This window comes from Salvelinus alpinus, chromosome 5 (assembly GCF_045679555.1).
Source record: "Salvelinus alpinus chromosome 5, SLU_Salpinus.1, whole genome shotgun sequence".
In the NCBI taxonomy this organism is placed as follows: Eukaryota; Metazoa; Chordata; class Actinopteri; order Salmoniformes; family Salmonidae; genus Salvelinus; species Salvelinus alpinus.
The window spans coordinates 78,499,485-78,517,319 of NC_092090.1; the positions used below are offsets into that span (position 1 = coordinate 78,499,485).

General features: G+C 43.5%; 1 protein-coding gene across 1 annotated transcript in view; it reads right to left on the reverse strand.

Moving 5' to 3' along the window:
- Positions 1 to 145: 145 nt before the first annotated feature.
- Positions 146 to 17,835, reverse strand: part of LOC139576869 (syntaxin-2-like) — a 155,118-nt gene continuing 137,428 nt past the window's right edge. The window contains exons 24-37 of the mRNA XM_071403415.1: positions 16,944 to 17,603; positions 16,598 to 16,738; positions 14,529 to 14,681; positions 11,896 to 12,678; positions 10,553 to 10,673; positions 9,959 to 10,072; positions 8,339 to 8,526; positions 7,980 to 8,148; positions 7,694 to 7,756; positions 7,226 to 7,329; positions 5,952 to 6,023; positions 5,593 to 5,736; positions 3,742 to 3,809; positions 146 to 2,678 (exon numbers count right to left, since the gene is read on the reverse strand). Of these exons, the coding sequence (XP_071259516.1) occupies positions 3,771 to 3,809; positions 5,593 to 5,736; positions 5,952 to 6,023; positions 7,226 to 7,329; positions 7,694 to 7,756; positions 7,980 to 8,148; positions 8,339 to 8,526; positions 9,959 to 10,072; positions 10,553 to 10,673; positions 11,896 to 12,678; positions 14,529 to 14,681; positions 16,598 to 16,738; positions 16,944 to 17,603 (2,751 nt within the window). The 3' untranslated portion in view covers positions 146 to 2,678; positions 3,742 to 3,770. The remainder of the gene's footprint in view (positions 2,679 to 3,741; positions 3,810 to 5,592; positions 5,737 to 5,951; positions 6,024 to 7,225; positions 7,330 to 7,693; positions 7,757 to 7,979; positions 8,149 to 8,338; positions 8,527 to 9,958; positions 10,073 to 10,552; positions 10,674 to 11,895; positions 12,679 to 14,528; positions 14,682 to 16,597; positions 16,739 to 16,943; positions 17,604 to 17,835) is intronic.

Here is a 17,835-nt window from a genome sequence, read left to right on the forward strand (position 1 = left end):
AGGCAATGTTCGCTCAATCAGAAATTACCTTTACATTTCAAATTGTGGTACAGCGCTGAACAATTTGGATTGAATCGAGTCTTTAATCCTTTGACTTTGCTGTTGCACCATGGTATTTGGTGAATAAAACACAGCGCAAACAGCATTACAAAATATGAAATTTATTTGATAATTTTTTTTGCACATGCACACCCACACAATATTTTGTAACCACCAATATAGGCTGATATTTTTTGTCATAAAGCTAGCACACAATTGCAGACTTTTAACATTATGGTTTTGAAGACACCATGGGGAAAGCTTTGCACTGTTTGATTATAAATTTTAATGTACAAAAAAGGCAGTCTGAAAATCAAGTATAAACATTTAAAAACAATTTACAAATGGACAAAGTACAAAAAGAGCAACAGTCAAAACAATATATATATAGAAGCAATGACCGACAATTGTACAGAAAGTTGTACAGAATGCTTTTCGTACATTCTTTTTTGGCAGTCTCAGTTCAAATCTCATGAAAGTAGTGTAGTCCAGAAAAAGCTGTGATATAAAGTGAATGGAAGGATGAAATGATTAACAAAATATTGTAAGGAGTTAACAGATGGAAGGTTTCATTTCACATACAAACTAGAACGCTGGACATCTGCATACTCCTAATGGATAGTTTTGACAAATAAAATATATTGGCTTTCAATTAATCATACATTCACTACTCTGTGCTAGTTGGGTGCTTACACAAATACAGTACTTCTACCCTTTGCAAATATATGAAATGGAGAGTTGACTTCTGTGAACCTGTAGTCAAATTAGTTGAATTTATAGGGGTCATTATGGAGGTAGACTTGTCTTGTTGAAATCACAATTTCTATGTAAGAACTTGATATAGGGCTTTTATCTGATGGTTATTCAATCAAACCTAGTCTCTGTCATAAGTCAAACATTTTCCTGCTTCCAAGAATTGCAAGTTTGGAGTGTACTCTACAAAACTTAGTTTGAAACAAAAAATAATACCAACTGCTGATTGCAACTTATCCTGGAAACAATTAATTAAACTGGCCTTCAATTGTATTTCTTTCACATCCATTGTCTTATACACAAACGTGTCAAAATGGGATTGTGAATGCAGTAAATACATTGCATGTATAACATGAAGAACAAAATAAAGTGCCTTATTTTTTTCATTTGTCTTTTTGTGCCAAAATAGTGTGAAACATTAAAACGTAAATACACATTTACATTCCCCCCTTACTTTTTTGTATTGAATTTCGTTTGAATGTCATTTTAATGCGTAGGTCCTCCAAAAAACATTCTTACAAGTAATAAACTGCACATCACTAGTCTTGATCAACATAATTTACAAATACATTTTCAGAAGTAATGCAATGACTTAAATGCATACAGGACATAACGCTCCACTCACTGGACAAAATACAAACCATTGTGCATTTATAAGGCAAATACATGGAGGTTGGTTTCAACTAGGCATTTCATGACAATTCAACAACAAAAATATACTGAATCTTGAAACCCTGTCCTATCTAATGTCCTTGTCCAGAGTTATTTCAGTGTGCCTGAAGAACTGACACTTGCTGTTAAGAATTGATAATTGCTTATCAAATTCTCTCCAGACCAATCTGACTCGAGTCTTTCTGGAGATTTTGCATATTTTACCACTGCACATATCGTGACTTCAGGTGCTAAGGTGGTGACTAGTCAAATGTGTACCTGGGCTCGAATTGAACTGAGTACGAATGTGACAATTAGGTTTGTATTGAATATTCTGTTTTAAGTTAATCTTTTTTTTGTTACTATTCATTTAGCAAATATTGCTCATACACGGTATCATAAAAATGCACTGACAAAGCATGCAAATTGAGCCTCGAGTTCTGATAGAAAAGGCCATCAGTTAGCATGTGCTTTCAAAGGTTGGGTGGGAATTATTATTCTGGATATGGTTTAGGTAAAACATGCAAACCTCCTATACAGTTCAAATGACCTCAGCTGCCTGACCCTAAAACTGCTATTTTCCTTGCATCAATATGGGTACTACAATGTGGAGGTTTGGTTAAGGTGAGCCACCAGCAGTATTATCAAGTATGATGTTGACTGGCCATTCTGAGCCCTATCCTTTGATCTCAGCCCTAAAGAGAGAATGGTATAAACCCCTCTTACTCTGAGGAACATTGTGGTCTACAGCGTCATCAAACAGACCTACATACCTATTTCAAATCATCCATCGTGTTGCAGTCTTCTGCTTCAGATAGCAAAACATAAATGACCAGAGGTTGGCTTATGACACTAAATTTCAAACTATGAGGTCCCTGAACCATATTCAAAATACATACTGCAATTTAAATAAGGTTTCTAGAATACAACAGATTTGTACATTTTGACAATTTTTTCTTCTCACAGGACTGAATTTACAGTAATGGAAGTGTTGGAGATGAATTATGTGGTTGGTAATATACTTCAAGTATTTGAAGGGGTTATTTTACAGCGCCAAGTCTTTTCAATAGTTTCTTCCCTTTGGAGAGCAGTCCCTTTTTCTTTTTGGAGGACAAGTCGCAGGGGCCCCTGATGGGACTGCCAGGCCCCACTGTAGCAGGGCCAGAGCCAGGGATGTGTTGGCGCACTGTGGGGGAGGCGGCTCTTCTGGGCAGACCCGATTTTTCCAATGGAACCTAATGGGAGACCCGTAAGGGACAGTTCAGCGGGGTTAAAAAGCCAACCCTCTTGCACCCCAGTCACTACCCCCTTCCACTTAGTCCTTTCTGTCTCAGCAGGGCCACCATACCTTTGGCTTCATCAGTCTATCTCCCTCATAGCATAGCCCAGTTCAACTTGTAAATGTTAGGATATTGTATCTTTAGTGTACTGAGGTGCTGTATACCACCCTCCCCACTGCCATTTAGGTAGTCTTTCATCAAGCTGGTTTAAATGATAGACTTCAATGTCAAAGAATGTCCACATACTCTTTACCAATCACACATTTCTATGCTGAGATTCTCCAGAATGGCTATCAATGGCATAGGCCATGTCTTTCACACACACAAAAACAAGAGATACAATATTGTATTAACATTATGGGACAACATATGACAGCAGATTTTCTTTTTAAATATAAAGGGCATTCATATACAACTGGGTTACAGTAAACATCTAATATCTAAATATTCCTTCATTGTAATCATGAGCTAAAAGGCTTCTTTTCAATTGCACTTAGGAAAGATGTATCCTTAAGATCCCATTAACATGAGACTAGTCGCTAGCACTAGTCTCTACAGTAGATATAGTATCGTCTCTACAGTAGATATACTATGGTCTCTAGCACTAGTCTCTTCAGTAGATATACTATAGTCTCTGGCACTAGTCTCTACAGTAGATATAGTATAGTCTCTGGCACTAGTCTCTACAGTAGATATAGTATGGTCTCTGGCACTACTCTCTACAGTAGATATAGTATAGTCTCTGGCACTAGTCTCTACAGTAGATATAGTAGAGTCTCTGGCACTACTCTACAGTAGATGTACTATAGTCTAGCACTAGTCTCTACAGTAGATATAGTATAGTCTCTGGCACTAGTCTCTACAGTAGATATACTATAGTCTCTAGCACTAGTCTCTACAGTAGATATAGTATATAGCTACATATAGACACGTCCAGATCAATAAGAGGGTCATTATTCTGCACATTGAATGTTCATAATTTATCATACGTCGAGAGGGGATAAGCGTTTCAATTTACCAGTTTTTGAAGCAATTAATCACTTTTCATCAAGGTAACTTCATCAAGGTTGTTGGAACCAATTTAACCTGCTTTAAAAAAAGTTGTATTTACAAATCTGATCACAAGCAACTTAAATATTTATACAAACTAAATAAAAAAGTGATTTTCCATTTTTCATGTTAATTAAAATGACCTTTTAAAATCGAATTGATGACACTTTCTATGAGGAAAAAATGTTAGTAGCTATTTTTGCCATTTTGCATCATTCCTTATGTGAGAGAAAAAGTGCACCCCACTAACAACTTAACAAAGGCATGTGGAGCGGACCACTATCTTGGGTATCTATGGATAAAGTAATGCCAATGAAATGTTTATCTGATTGATTGGAAACCTCAACAAGAAGGAGTTGCCTGTCTGGCAGACAGTTCATTACCACTGACTTGTTTCTAGCGGAGTTTGATTAGATTAAGCGTGGCAGGGTGCACTACTTCAAGGAGAGGGGAGGTTCTATCAGAATGTTAGCTATAGAGTCTGAATGTTACCACTAGTACTACGGGGAGGCAACCTAGGCGTGCAACAATGGCCTTTTAGCTTACCATGAGTTACAGCAGGAGACTTATCTTGAGAGAAGGACATTGTAATGTACAACACCCAGAGAAACAACTGAAGATACCATGCTTCTTGTCTAATGCATTGGCTAGGGTGGTCGTCCTTAAGTTAACACAACAACCTGAATGCTTTTACAATAAACTCTTGTCAAATAAAAGCATGTACACTGGGATCATCCTGGTGTGTACCACAGTATTCTATAAATATTTACATCCATTGAAAAGGAATTAACTGAAATTTAAACTGGCAAAATAATGGTCATATAAAACGGAGTGTGTGTTGCATACCGGAAACTAAGGGGAACCCATGTCATCTGCATTAGACGAGGGCTGCGTAACCTTGGTATCCTCAGTTGCTCACTTACGTGATGGAAACAGCCTTTAAGGTGTGAAATGAACACTCTTCTTCTGTTTTGCCAAGCGGGTGAGGAAAAGAAATCAAATAAAAAATGCAGTGATGGCGTTTCAATAGTCTGCACTATGAGAATGACAAATTATAAAACCAACCAAGAAACTTGAGATGAAATCTGCTCATATTCAAACATTAACTTGCAATTATTTGTTAAATACAGAATTATCGTAACATTATTTTACAGCTAGTTATAATTATAATGACATTTGAAATTATAAGCTTCTTGATGCTATTGTACAAGTAAGCAATATACAAAAACAAGGCTTTCAGGAGCAAATACAAAAGTTATACTGTACTAGACTTATTGTTCACTATAAAAAGGTTCAAAGGGAAATCATGCATCTTTAAGAGAGAACATGCAGTGCTACAGTCTAGATATTTCATCCTCCAGTACATCAAAACTATTTCCTCTATTAGAAACACAGGTAATATTCATAAAGCATTTATTACAATACTAAATATGCATGTGCAAAAAAAACATTGCATGTTGTTGACTGCTATTTTTCAAGACATTACATGACAATAATTCTGCTTTTTATTATTTCAGTCTATTCTCTTTGAGAACGCTTTATGAATATGTCCACATATTGTACAATGCATGTCCCCCCCTCCCACACCCACGGCAGTCAACATTGAAAATAAAAGTTCCTATGTCAAGTATTAATAGTTTTCTTTATATTTCTGAGGCATCAACAACGTTTACAGCATAATGCTCCAAAGTCTGAATTCCCATCATATGTTCAGGAATGAAACACAAGCACAGACAGAAAACTAAAGGAGTAAGGAAGTAAAGGGAACGGAAAGGAGTAAATGGATGACAGAGGGCTAGTACTGCGAGAGAGCATGTACCCTTTTGGTCTTTATCCGTGCTGCAGCATCCTGCGGGTATCGAGAATCTCGAGACTGAGTGTCAGTGAGAAAAACCTCAACATCATCAGGCACTTCTTCTAGAAAGTTGGAGGGAACAAGACCTTTGTGTCCATTGAGCTCGCCCTGAGGGATCACAAACACACAGGGTGACTGGCATAGAATGTACATTGGACTCCACAATATAGGAAACTAGACTAAAGGGATATAAAATTATCATTTAAAATTGTTTATCATACTATTACTATCACTGTCATTTTCACTGTGTTTATTTGCACTAAGCTGGTTGAAGAAATATGAACTACTTTATATCAAGTGTAAGTCACATCTCACATACTTACATAATGAAACCCATCTTCATCAATTTCACCAAACACTGTTATGACGTCACCAGCACAGAATGTCAGTTCAGCCTGTCAAAACAGGTTTGAGTTCAGTTTGACCTGCTTTCTCTACATCAAAGCAGCTTGCATCTGTTGAAGATTCTCTCTATAACCCAACCACGTGGGATACTGTTAGGGTTTAATTTGTGTGAAATGCTGTACTTCCTATTCCAATCACTGAGATGCATTGTAAATCTAGAAGTGTTAGTACAGTCTTGGCAGACTGCTGCAACTATCAAATGCATCAAGCGTTGGATATTTGAAGACAGGATTGCAACCAGTGATGTGTATAAACCCTGGATGACTGACAGGGGGCGCTGTAATGAAGCCACCATACAGCCATCTTGGTACTCATCCTCCATTGTAAAAAAGATTTTGGAGGCAATAGAAATGCATTTATTGACACGTTTATTATATGGCAGACACCTTAATACATACTTTTAAATTATATTATGTGAACTAAACGTACATATAATACATGAAGAAATATATTAAAACATTTTCCTTTTTTGTACTAATTTTACTGTCCCTACTACAACAACAAAAAATACTTAAATACATGTAATTTTGTCCTTGAAACATTTCATTGAGATACTGTAGAATTCCATTAATTCCTATGGAGAACTGCTCCTTCTGGGTAGTGCCAATATGGCTGACCGGTGGCTTCAAAGCCTCTCAATGGCCAATACATAGCATCAGCAATCCAAGGTTTGTATACATCATTGATTGCAGCACAGACAATAGGCATACCATACTACTATCTACTATCCACTTTTCCAGGCCTCTCCAAAACACACAAATCAAACGTAGGAGATGGCTCAACACACAGCCCAAACTGAGGAAGGATGCCAGTGCAGGCAATGGGTGAGGGGCTGTGTTCATGAGAGGGGTATACTGTAGCCCCCTCCACCATGTGTCCACCTCTGAACACTCCAACAACAGTCAGGGAGAAAAACACACAGAGAGCGGACGCTCCTCTCACTCACCTCATTCAGCCTGTCTCTCCCATACTGTGTCTGGGGCCGTGCCAATAGAAAGGTGAGAGTGAGTGAAACCAGGGGGGAAGGGCCATAAGAACAACAGGAAAAGGTTAAGCTACTAATGGGGACCAGGTAATGGTAAAGATGGGGAGTAAGACTGGCTGGTGTATTGCTGCAATGTTGGCAAGGCAAGCAGGTACATCGTTAGTAGTAACAGGGTAGAACTACCTCTACACCTGACTCTAGCAGTACCTCCACATCCACGTTGGGGGAGCTCTCCCTGGGGTCGTAGTCATACAGTGCCACCATTCTACGTGTGGACGAGGGGTGCTGACGCCCACTCCGCCTGTTCCTCTCTGGACAGAGACACAGTCATCAATCAATAAGAATGACAAGTAACACACTAAACTAGAGATAATCACCTTACTAATCTCAGTTGTAAAATCACACACTAAAATAACAGTATGCAATGCCTTATGATCTCTCATGAATGACTGTCTATACCAGGCAAAGGCTGAATGAACATGGTACATGAAGGTGAAAGCCATAATGAACATCCCCATTGATTTACTGAAGATGAGCATGTTAGTGACAATTCTGACAGAAAATACCCATAATTCGTAACTAAAATGCATAAGAAAAGTGAAGAAATGGTGGAAGAAGCAAAGCGTGAAGATGAAAAAATAGTGCAGAAAGAGTGCATCTAAAGAGAACACAGACCTCGCTTGGATTTTCGGGACCTGCGGTTTATTGAGCGACCATCTTTGAAGCGGTTGCAGTTCACTTCACGGGAAAGCAGAGAGAAAAGAAAAAGAACGAGGAAAACGATTGTAGAGACAGAGAAATGAGAGAGTACCATCAGCATTAGACATCAGTGTGTAAAGAAAGCAATCGAGACAGGAAAAGAGGAAGGGAAGAGAAAATCAGGCCCAAATTAGAGTAAAAAAGAGTGAAAGAGTGGTGGAGAAAAGACAGAGAGCAAGTGGGAGTCCAGGTGCCACCCTACCTAATTTCTCTACAGGAGTGTTGAGTGGGAGGAAGCCCTGTTTGAGTAGCTGGTCCATCATCCCATCATCCTCAGTCTGGATCTCTGACACCATGTTACAGGGGATCAGACCCGGGCGGTCACGGATCTCTGCCCTGTAGAACCCATCCGTGTCCTTATCCCCAAACACCTGACCAGCACAGAGAACAATGTTAGCAGGAGGGAGAAAGAGAGACAGCCACCACCACTACAGTTGTTCAATAGCAGCTTCACATGCACAACTACATCTAACCCACAAATGTAAGTCAACACGAGGCCCTTTTGTTGTTAGGATGAGGAAAGCAGATTGGACTACAGCACTGTGTGGATCAGGCTCCCACCTTGATGATCTGGCCCTCTTTGAAGGGCAGCTCCTCGTCAGCAGCATCAGGGTTGGGGGACATGGACAGGGGGTCGTAGTCAAAGAGGGCCACAAATATACGCGCCAGGTCCTCTGGCTCCGACTCCTCATAGTACACTGGCGACCGTCGCCCTCGGCCATGCCCGCGGTCTTGCCCACCGTACTCATCTGAAACACAGAAGGCACTGCTGCAACTGCCAGCCTTGCTACTGCCAGCCCCCAGCATAGGATAGGCTGGGGTGCAGAGTGGAGTAGAGGGCAGCGGAACGAAAAGATGTCACTTTGTCAGAGCTGACAGACAGGGGAGAGGGCCATGAAACACATGTGTGTGAAAAAGAGCCCAAGATTTCAAGGGGGATTTAAAGAGGTTTTAAGATAGAATGGTCAGTCTGCACTATTGTGTCCATCATCCTCTCAAAGGGCACGCCTCTAAAAACGTTGATAAGCCCCTACTGTAATTACATGCTGTAGCAACATTTATGATTCCCAATTTATTAGAACATGTAAGCAGGACACTGTTTTTAGAGTTTTTTTTAAGTCTAAGCTATCTATAATTGACAGATAGCACAGATTGGATGTTTTTTCACACATCTCTGAATGCTGGTAGGACAGACACCAAAACGACAAACAAAGTACCTTTATAACACTCATAGATACAGTTAGACAGAGGTCAAGTAGGACAGACAGCAGCACGTCAAGCCAGACGATGGGATGCAGGTGGAACTACATGACCATACACATAACAAAGAAAGGAGGGAAACAGACTCAGACTGTTCATTGCTGTTTTACTTCACTGTCTCACGGAGCGTAAACAGGCATTCATGCGTTCCACTCTTCAAAATGAGGAAGTATGCTTCAATATCACAATACAAGAGGGGTAAAACCATGCTCACATTAGAAATACAGCATTAAGCTAAAAGGGCAAATGAATATTCCTGCAAGAAATTATAACATCAAATGCCATAGCAGGAACCTGACTCATCAGGGGCATCAGGGACAGTGAGGGAAAAGGAAAGGAATCCACCTCATATTCGTTCACTAGTAGATTTCCTGGAACTCCATGTCCAAACAAACCACATGTTTCAATATCACAATTCAGGGAAAATGTCTGTTAAATGATGTTTTAATGATACAATACTGATGTTCGGTTTAGATGACAGCAGTTTCATCAAGGTGCAATGGAGTGATACCAACAAGACATGAGTGCACTTACTCATCCAATGGTTTTCCTTCTCACTGTACTGTAAACAATCAGTCATGCAAAATCAACAGTCAACAGGGGGACTATATGCCCTGGGAGAAGAAGAGGAAGGGTGAAAAGAAGGGATGGGTGAGAGGGAAGGAAGGAAGGAAGGAAGAGGGGTCTCCAAGGGAGGCCTGGGATTAAGGCTGCAGAGAGCTATACAGGGAGGGGAGGGGGCACTCATTCTTCAGCTACAGAAAAAGTGTCCATCTTATCTTTCCGGCAGCCGAGTGTATAATGCACACTTAAGCTTGAGACTACTATTCCTTTCTAATATCAAGTAAGGTTCTTAACACTGTCTTCTATGTACTTTCATGGTTTATTCATGTTGTTCTAGAGAGAAGCTGGGCCACATACCATCGTCATGCCATATCCTCCGCCGAGCTACACTGCCATGATAGTAAACATCCTCCTTGCCAGGTGAGAGGTTTCCCTCACTCCCCTCACTGTTACTCTCCATCATGGTGATCTCTACAGAAGACACCAATCAGATTACAGCGTTACTGTCAGGGACCCCCCCCAACACTGCTCTACTTCACGGACCGGCCAATGCCTGGCTGGAAATGCTGTTGGAGGGGGAGGGGCTGGGGGGTCAGGGGGTGGGATAAGGCAACAGGTTGTAATCTGGAGTTCTTCAATGTAAAACAGCAATGCTTTGCACTGTGTGAGACAGAGGGAAGGGTAAGAGCAGGTGAGCCCTTTATGCACACAGTATATAAAGTCTATAGTAAACAGTAAACAGTAGCAGCCCCTTCCCCTTAACTGCTTATGCACATTTAAAAAGCCAAGTCAGAGACACCGTAAAGAGGTATGAGGTTGGTCAGAACTACAGGTGTAGGAGCACACCACCACTACAGAGAACTACATGGTTGTTTAAGTTCATGTGTCTATGGGAGAGATGTTCAGCTCAGGGGAGGACGGGGCATCCCATCATGTGGTGACCACACTAACCAATGGAAGGAACCATCATGGGTCGTCGCTGTGGGGGGTTTCCGCCATGGACAGGCCTCCTCCCTGAATGGTCCAGCCGGTCGCCATGGGAGCATCCATGGGAAGGGGAGTTCCCTATAATCTTTAGAAGGCGATAAAAACACAGCGTAAGTTAAAACAAGCTGCCTTTTACACTGCCTCTCTCACATAACAAACCAGCCATTCAAAAGGATCACAAAACCATAAGAACAAATTATATCACTTCCATTTGTCCTTAAGGAGGCAAAACAAGAATAATAAATAAACCCATAAAATAAAGAGACCAAACAAACCAAAAAACCATCAACAGAACCAAAGTAAATCAACTCCAGACACCACAACAGGATCAGATGTTTAGCTAAAGACCATTTGTTTTTTGTTCTGCTCATGTCAGCTCCTTGATGACAAGAGTGAGTGAGCGAGTAGAGGAAAGAGAATAGAATGGAGAAAGGCATAGTTAGCTGAGCACAACCAGAATGGCTTCAGCCTGGGGCCCAAACCAGAGAGAGAGAGGCTGAGGCCCAAAGGCTTCTCATCCAGTTAGTCATACAGGATAAATGGGACAGAGATGGGAGGAGGGGGATCGAGCAATAAGATGACCACTGCTGTGTGTAGTATAGGAGGAGGAGAGGAGATTCTGTTGAAAAGATTATGGAAGAGCATGAAGAGGGGAGAGCATATTGTCTGCAGAGCACTAACATAATGCAGATGGACTGAAGGCTAAATCAGCTATAAGACTATGAGAGGCTATCCTCCATGTGGTCCTACTAGAAAAGGCTTTATCTGTCAAGGACTACAGCCTTTACGCACAATGAGAAGCAGGACATGCTGGAATAGAGGTCCCCCTGTGGAAGGCAGTGCAATCAGGGTAAAGTCAGAGGTGGGATAGGATGGGCAAGACGTCTGTCATAGCTGCATATCAAACCCATTGGCTGGTAGAGAGAGGGGGATGGCGGAGCAGAATAGGGATAGCGCATCCCCATGCAAACTATAATGGTTGAGCTGCCATTTTGTTTAAAAAAGGAATCTTTCTCCTCAGACACATCAGAAACAAAAACTTTCTGAAATGGCCTTTAGATAATCAAAAAAGCTTCACTTAAAAACTCACTGGACGTTCTAAGAACGAGCAAACTACACACATGAAAAACTACAAATAAGAATCACCATGAACATGTACTAATAACTTGCCAGAATATTGCACAAAACAAAAATAAATCAATGTAAATGTGGGAGACCCATAGAGAGAAAAAACACCAAGAAAAAAGGTATGGTTTTACTGCTTGCTGATGGAATGTACAGCAGGTAAGAGTCTGAGTCACACACACCGGCGGCTGGTCCGAGACCCTGTTGAGCCTGTTCACATAGCTGGCCCTAAGGTCCCTTTGATAAGGCCTGTCCAGCTGGTGGAGCCTGCCCTCGCTCAGGGCTCCGTCCCTGGGGTAGCGTCTGGGGCTGTGCCCTGGTTCCCTCTCCCACTCCCGGCCTGGCCCGTAGTGCACCTCCCTGTTCCTTAGGTCAGACAGGTGGCCTGTCTTAGGGCTGTCACAGTGGTCCTCATCCATGCTGCACTGCCGTGTCAGCTGCCTCTTCCTGCCTGCAGCCAGGGCCCGTCGCTCTACCGGCCCCTCACAGTGGATGTAGTGGACAGGACCCCGCATGGGGCTGCCGTGGGGGTAACCCCGGTACCCCAAAGAGCCCTCCTCCTCACTGCCACAGTCCAGGCCGCTGTCAGGGCTCTTGGTGGTCTGGCGGCTGGGCCGGTTCAGGCTGCGCTCCTCGAAATTACAGCCATAGCGGGGAGAGGAATGCTGGCGCTGCAGCAGGCGACGGTGGTTCTTGCTGGGGGAGAGGTGGTTGTGCTGGTGGGGGTTCTGCTGGTAGATACGGGGGCTCCTGCGGTGCATGCAGGGTGTACCAGACCTGCCTTCGTCGTCAAAGCGCAGGCGCTGATGATGATGACCCATCCCATCCACTCCGTCGGGCTCGTCCTCGGCAACCTCAGGGATGCTGTGGAGGCGTTTACTACGCAGGGACTTCTGTCTCACCACCTCCCTCTGTAGGTCCCAGCAGTCCTTCTCCTCCCCTAGGTCCTGACGCCTGTAATACGCCTGTAAGGCCAGGACGGGACAGCCACGGTGCGGAGCGCAGGGTGGATTGGTTTGGCATTTCAATTAAGAGTTTTGTTTAAAATTTAGTTTTTGCAGGTGTTAGAACAGGCAGGAAACAACACAGTGGGTGAATAAAAAATTAAATGGGGAAAAAAGACAAAATAAGAACAGAATTAGTTATTTGTGGCAGAATGGCCAGATGTAAGGCATGCAGTGTCATTCCGTGAGCTGGGGGAAATAGCATGCTCTGAACGGGAATCTGTGGGACGAAAGCAAAGGGAGTAAGACAGTCACACTGAGGATGGGTCTGGGACAGGATTTAGATAGCCAGGACAGATTAGAAAAGGGTGCAACAAATCTGCCAAGGGAGAAATACTCACAGATAAATGAAACAGGTGACAAACTCACAAAACATATAAGTGAATTAACTCATAAGGAAAAGACTTAAAACACATTGCACCAAGCACAGCCTGGGCAAGTGAATAAGAGCTACAGTATATACATTAACCAAGAGAGATGCGGCAGCAAACTAAGCAAAGCACTTGCATAAGCAAAATAAGACATTTAAAAAGTGTCTCAGTCTGTTCTAACATTTTCAGACAGGACCCGAGGGCTGTTCTTATGACAGATTTAGAGTTTCCATCAATAATGACTATAGACTGAATCTCAGCTGTGTTGCTTCTGATATTTGACCCTGATTGCATGCACTACTGCATAGGACACTCCATTTCCAGAGCATAGTATCAAGACACAAATACATACAGAACATGAATGAGACATACTTATTGGTGACATGATGAAGTACTATGGAAAACATAGGCAAATGCAGCAGATCAATACACCTAAAAAGACAGTTCTGTTGAGTACCGTACAGTGTGAGGAATCACATCTTGCTTACTCTTATCAACTTTATAAGTTAAACGTTTCACAAGTATTCTCACAGCATTGCATGCCTGTAAACATGTTTCTTTGGAAATGACCTGGGGACCTTTCATATCAACACTCCCAGTGAATACAGATGACAATTTAACTTCTTGTTTATCATCAACACAGTAAATATAACCTATGTTTCACTGCTAATAATAATGTCACTCAGGAGAACTTGTTACATAATGATTATTGACCACACATCCACATGTGCCCGTTGAAACATACTCAATGGAGACAGGTCCACACATCCTCAAAGGTAACCATCATCAACATCCAGAAAATAACTCAAACACAAAAGGTACAACATGAGACGGACACAACCCAACGTGAATTATTCCATTTAAGTAGCCTAAACTCACTTAAATGAGATTCCCATATGCATTCGATATGCCATGACCCTTCTAGCTGATGGTACAGTACATTTTAAAAGATCAATGTTTGGTCATTGACATATTCCTTTACAACACATTTTTAACAGAGTATTCATGAACAGTAAGTCTACTAATTATCCAGTTTTTACAAAATATGGACATTCTTAAACTGTATATTAAAATGCATATTGAGACAAAACAACATTCCATGTTTCTATCAATACCAAGCTCATTTTAAACATGATTGTTCACCTCTCCTTACACAGTCCATGCTGGGTGTGTATAGTACAGCCATTCAGATGGGTTAGTTAAGACTTGGATGATGAAGCTGATATGCAGTGTGTTGTTCAGCTCAGAACAGGATGGAGCGCTCAGCAGGCAAAGCCACAGTGGGCCTGCATGTAGAGCCAGACAGTGAGAGAAGGCAGCCGGGGCCACAGTAGATAGGAGGGACCTCCCTCCCTCCCCAACCCCCCTCCCTACTTCTCCAACCTCCTCCGTACCCGCCTCCCCTGGACCCCCACTAGATGAGGTATATGTGTGCTGTACCTTGAGAGTGTTGTGAGAGTTGATGCTGCGTCGACGGCCCTCCTCCAGCTGCATCTCAGAGTACAGGTCCTCCTCGTCCTCCTCCATGATGTCAGACAGGTCTGAGCCGCGGCTGCTCTCTGTCTGGTACTCCTCACTGTGGCTGTAGTGGTGCTGGGAGACAGGGGAGAGAACCAGCTTTAACATGGAACCACAGGAACAACAAGCCTGTGTCTGACTGGCTGAACTAGGAGACGGGGGAGAGGACCAGCTTTGACATGGAACCACAGGAACAACAAGCCTGTGTCTGACTGGCTGAACTAGGAGACGGGGGGAAGTTTCAAACAGGTCAACATTCACATGGCCGCAGGGCCAGATGGATTACCAGGACGGGTAGTCAGAGCATGTGCTGACCAACTGGCAAGTCTCTTCACTGACATTTTCAACCTGTCCCTGACTGAGTCTGTAATACCAACATGTTTCAAGCAGACCGTCATAGTCCCTGTCCCCAAGAACACCAAGGTGACCTGCCTAAATGACACCGAACCGTAGCACTCATGTCTGTAGCCATGAAGTGCTTTGAAAGGCTGGTCATGGCTCACATCAACACCATCATCCCAGAAACCCTAGACCCACTCCAATTCGCACACCACCCCAACAGATCCACAGATGATGCAATCTCTATTGCACTCCACACTGCCCTTTCCCACCTGGACAAAAGGAACACTACAGCTTAGCGTTCAACATAATTCCCTCAAAACTGATCCACCCCTTTCTGCAACTGGATCCTGGACTTCCTGACAGGCCGCCCCCAGGTGGTAAGGGTAGTCAACAACACATCTGCCACGCTGATCCTCAACACGGGGGCCCCTCAGGGGTGTGTACTTAGTCCCCTCCTGTAGTCCCTGTCCACCCACAACTGCGTGGCCAAGCACGATTCCAACACCATCATAAAGTTTGCCGACGACACAACGGTGGTAGGCCTGATCAGCGACAACAATGAGACAGTCTATAGGAAGGAGGTCAGAGACTTGGCAGTGTGGTGCCAGGACAACAACCTCTCCCTCAACGTGATCAAGACAAAGGAGATGATTGTGGACTTCAGGAAAAGAAGGGCCGAGCCCCCATTCTCATCTACACGGCTGTAGTGGGGCAGGTTGAGAGCTTAAAGTTCCTTGGTGTCCACATCACCAACAAACTATCATGGTCCAAACACACCAAGACAGTCGTGAAGAGGATATGACAACACCGATTCTCTGGAGACTGAAAAGATTTGGCATGGGTCTTCAGATACTCCAAAAGTTCTACAGCTGCACCATTGAGAGCATCCTGACTGGTTGCATCACTGTCTGGTACGGAAACTGCTCGGCCTCTGACCGCAGGGCACTACAGAGGGTAGTGCGTACGGCCCAGTACATCACTGTGGCCAACCTTCCTGCCATCCAGGACCTCTATACCAGTCGGTGTCAGAGAAAGGCCCTTCAAATTGCCAAAGACTCCAACCACCCTAGTCATTGATTGTACTCTCTGCTACCGCATGGCAAGAGGTACCGGAGCGCCAAGTCTAGGTCCAAAAGGCCTCTTATCAGCTTCTACCCCCAAGCCATAAGACTGCTGAAAAGCTAAGCAAATGGCTACCTGGACAATTTGCATCGACCCCCCCTTTTTTTACGCTGCTGCTACTCGCTGTTTATTATCTATGCATAGTCACTTTACCACTACCTACATGCACATATTACCTCAATTACCTCGACTAACCTGTTACCCTGCACATTGACTCGGTACCGGTACCCCCTGTATATATATTGCCTCGTTATTGTAATTTTTAAATGTTTTACTTTAGTTTATTTAGTAGATATTTTCTTAAAACTGCATTGTTGGTTAAGGGCTTGTAAGTAAGCATTTCACAGTAAGGTCTCCACCTGTTGTATTCGACACGTAACAAATAAAATGTGATTTGATTTGATTTAACATGGAGTTACAGGTTACAATCATATCTTTTTCTTCATTTTCCCAGAGCGATGATTGGAACAGAAACAAACTGTATTATTCTGTATTTAAGCTGTGACAGAGTTGTTGTTTTGTTTTACCCGTACATGTCTTCCCAGTTCAGAGCCTCTGAGGAATTCGTCCACAGAGGCCCCTCTCCTCCTGGTGTGGGGAGAGACATAACCATCCTCCTCCTCATCAGAGTTCACACTCCGCTCACTGAAGATGTTCCTCTTCTCCATCTGACACAGGAAAACACAGACAAGCAAACCTTATACATAGCTGCAGATGCATCACACTATCATAATGATACATGATATTAGTTCTCTATAGTATTGACTCAATAGTACCCTGAGAGTCTATGAGGCACTTGGTACTCAAATCAAACTCTGTTTGCGCTGTACTGTGTATCATCATGTCATAGGCAAATCTGAAGTGGCTGCTTACCCGGTTGTTCTCAGCGAACACTCTCTGTGCAGCTTCCCTGGCCATGGCCTTGGCGATGGTGTTGGGGATGGGGGCTCCCTGAGGCTGGGGCAGGATCCTCTGAGGAGAGGGTGAACGACGCCCCTGGAAGTGGGGCGGCTCCAAAGTGTGTCCACGCATGGTAGGAGGGAGGGGCGAAGGGGAGCGTTCCCAGGGCGGGCCAGGCCGCAGGCCCGCCTCATACTCTTTGGTTTCTGACTCTCTGGCACTTACTAAATTGGGCTTAGACACGGGGTAGGGCTGGTGTTGGGGCTGGGGGTGAGGGAGTGGGTGGCGCAGAGGCTGACCATGAGGCAGGGTGTGGGGCTGGGATCGAGGCAGAGGGTGGACCTGAGGTTGGGGGTGAGATGGGGGGTAGGTCTGGGGGTATGGCGGGTGTGTTTGTGTGTGTGGCTGATGGTGCTGGGGTTGAGGCATAGGATGGGGGTGTGGAGGGGAGCGGTGGTGGGGTGAGTGATGGGGAGGCCTCAGGATATTGTGCGGTATGGTGGCCACGGTGGAATCCTGAGACTCTCCTTGTGCTGATAACGTCCTGACAATGATCTCCCTGGCCTCCAGACACTGGATCCTATTCAGCTCCACTGTCACATAGTCAGCTGTTGGGTACATCACCTCCGCTATCTGGACACACACAGGGACAGGGACAAGACACTTCAATTCACATGTCTTAAGTAACATACCCAATATATTATTTCTGAATTTCAGGCAAAATGGGGCCTGGTAAACCTCTGTTTTCAAACCACTGCATTACATAAGGCCTACAGAAACCATGGACTGAACATCACTGTTACATCACCACTCTCCAGCAGACGGCAGTAGAGTGTTACACACAAATCACAGCATTGAAGGTTAG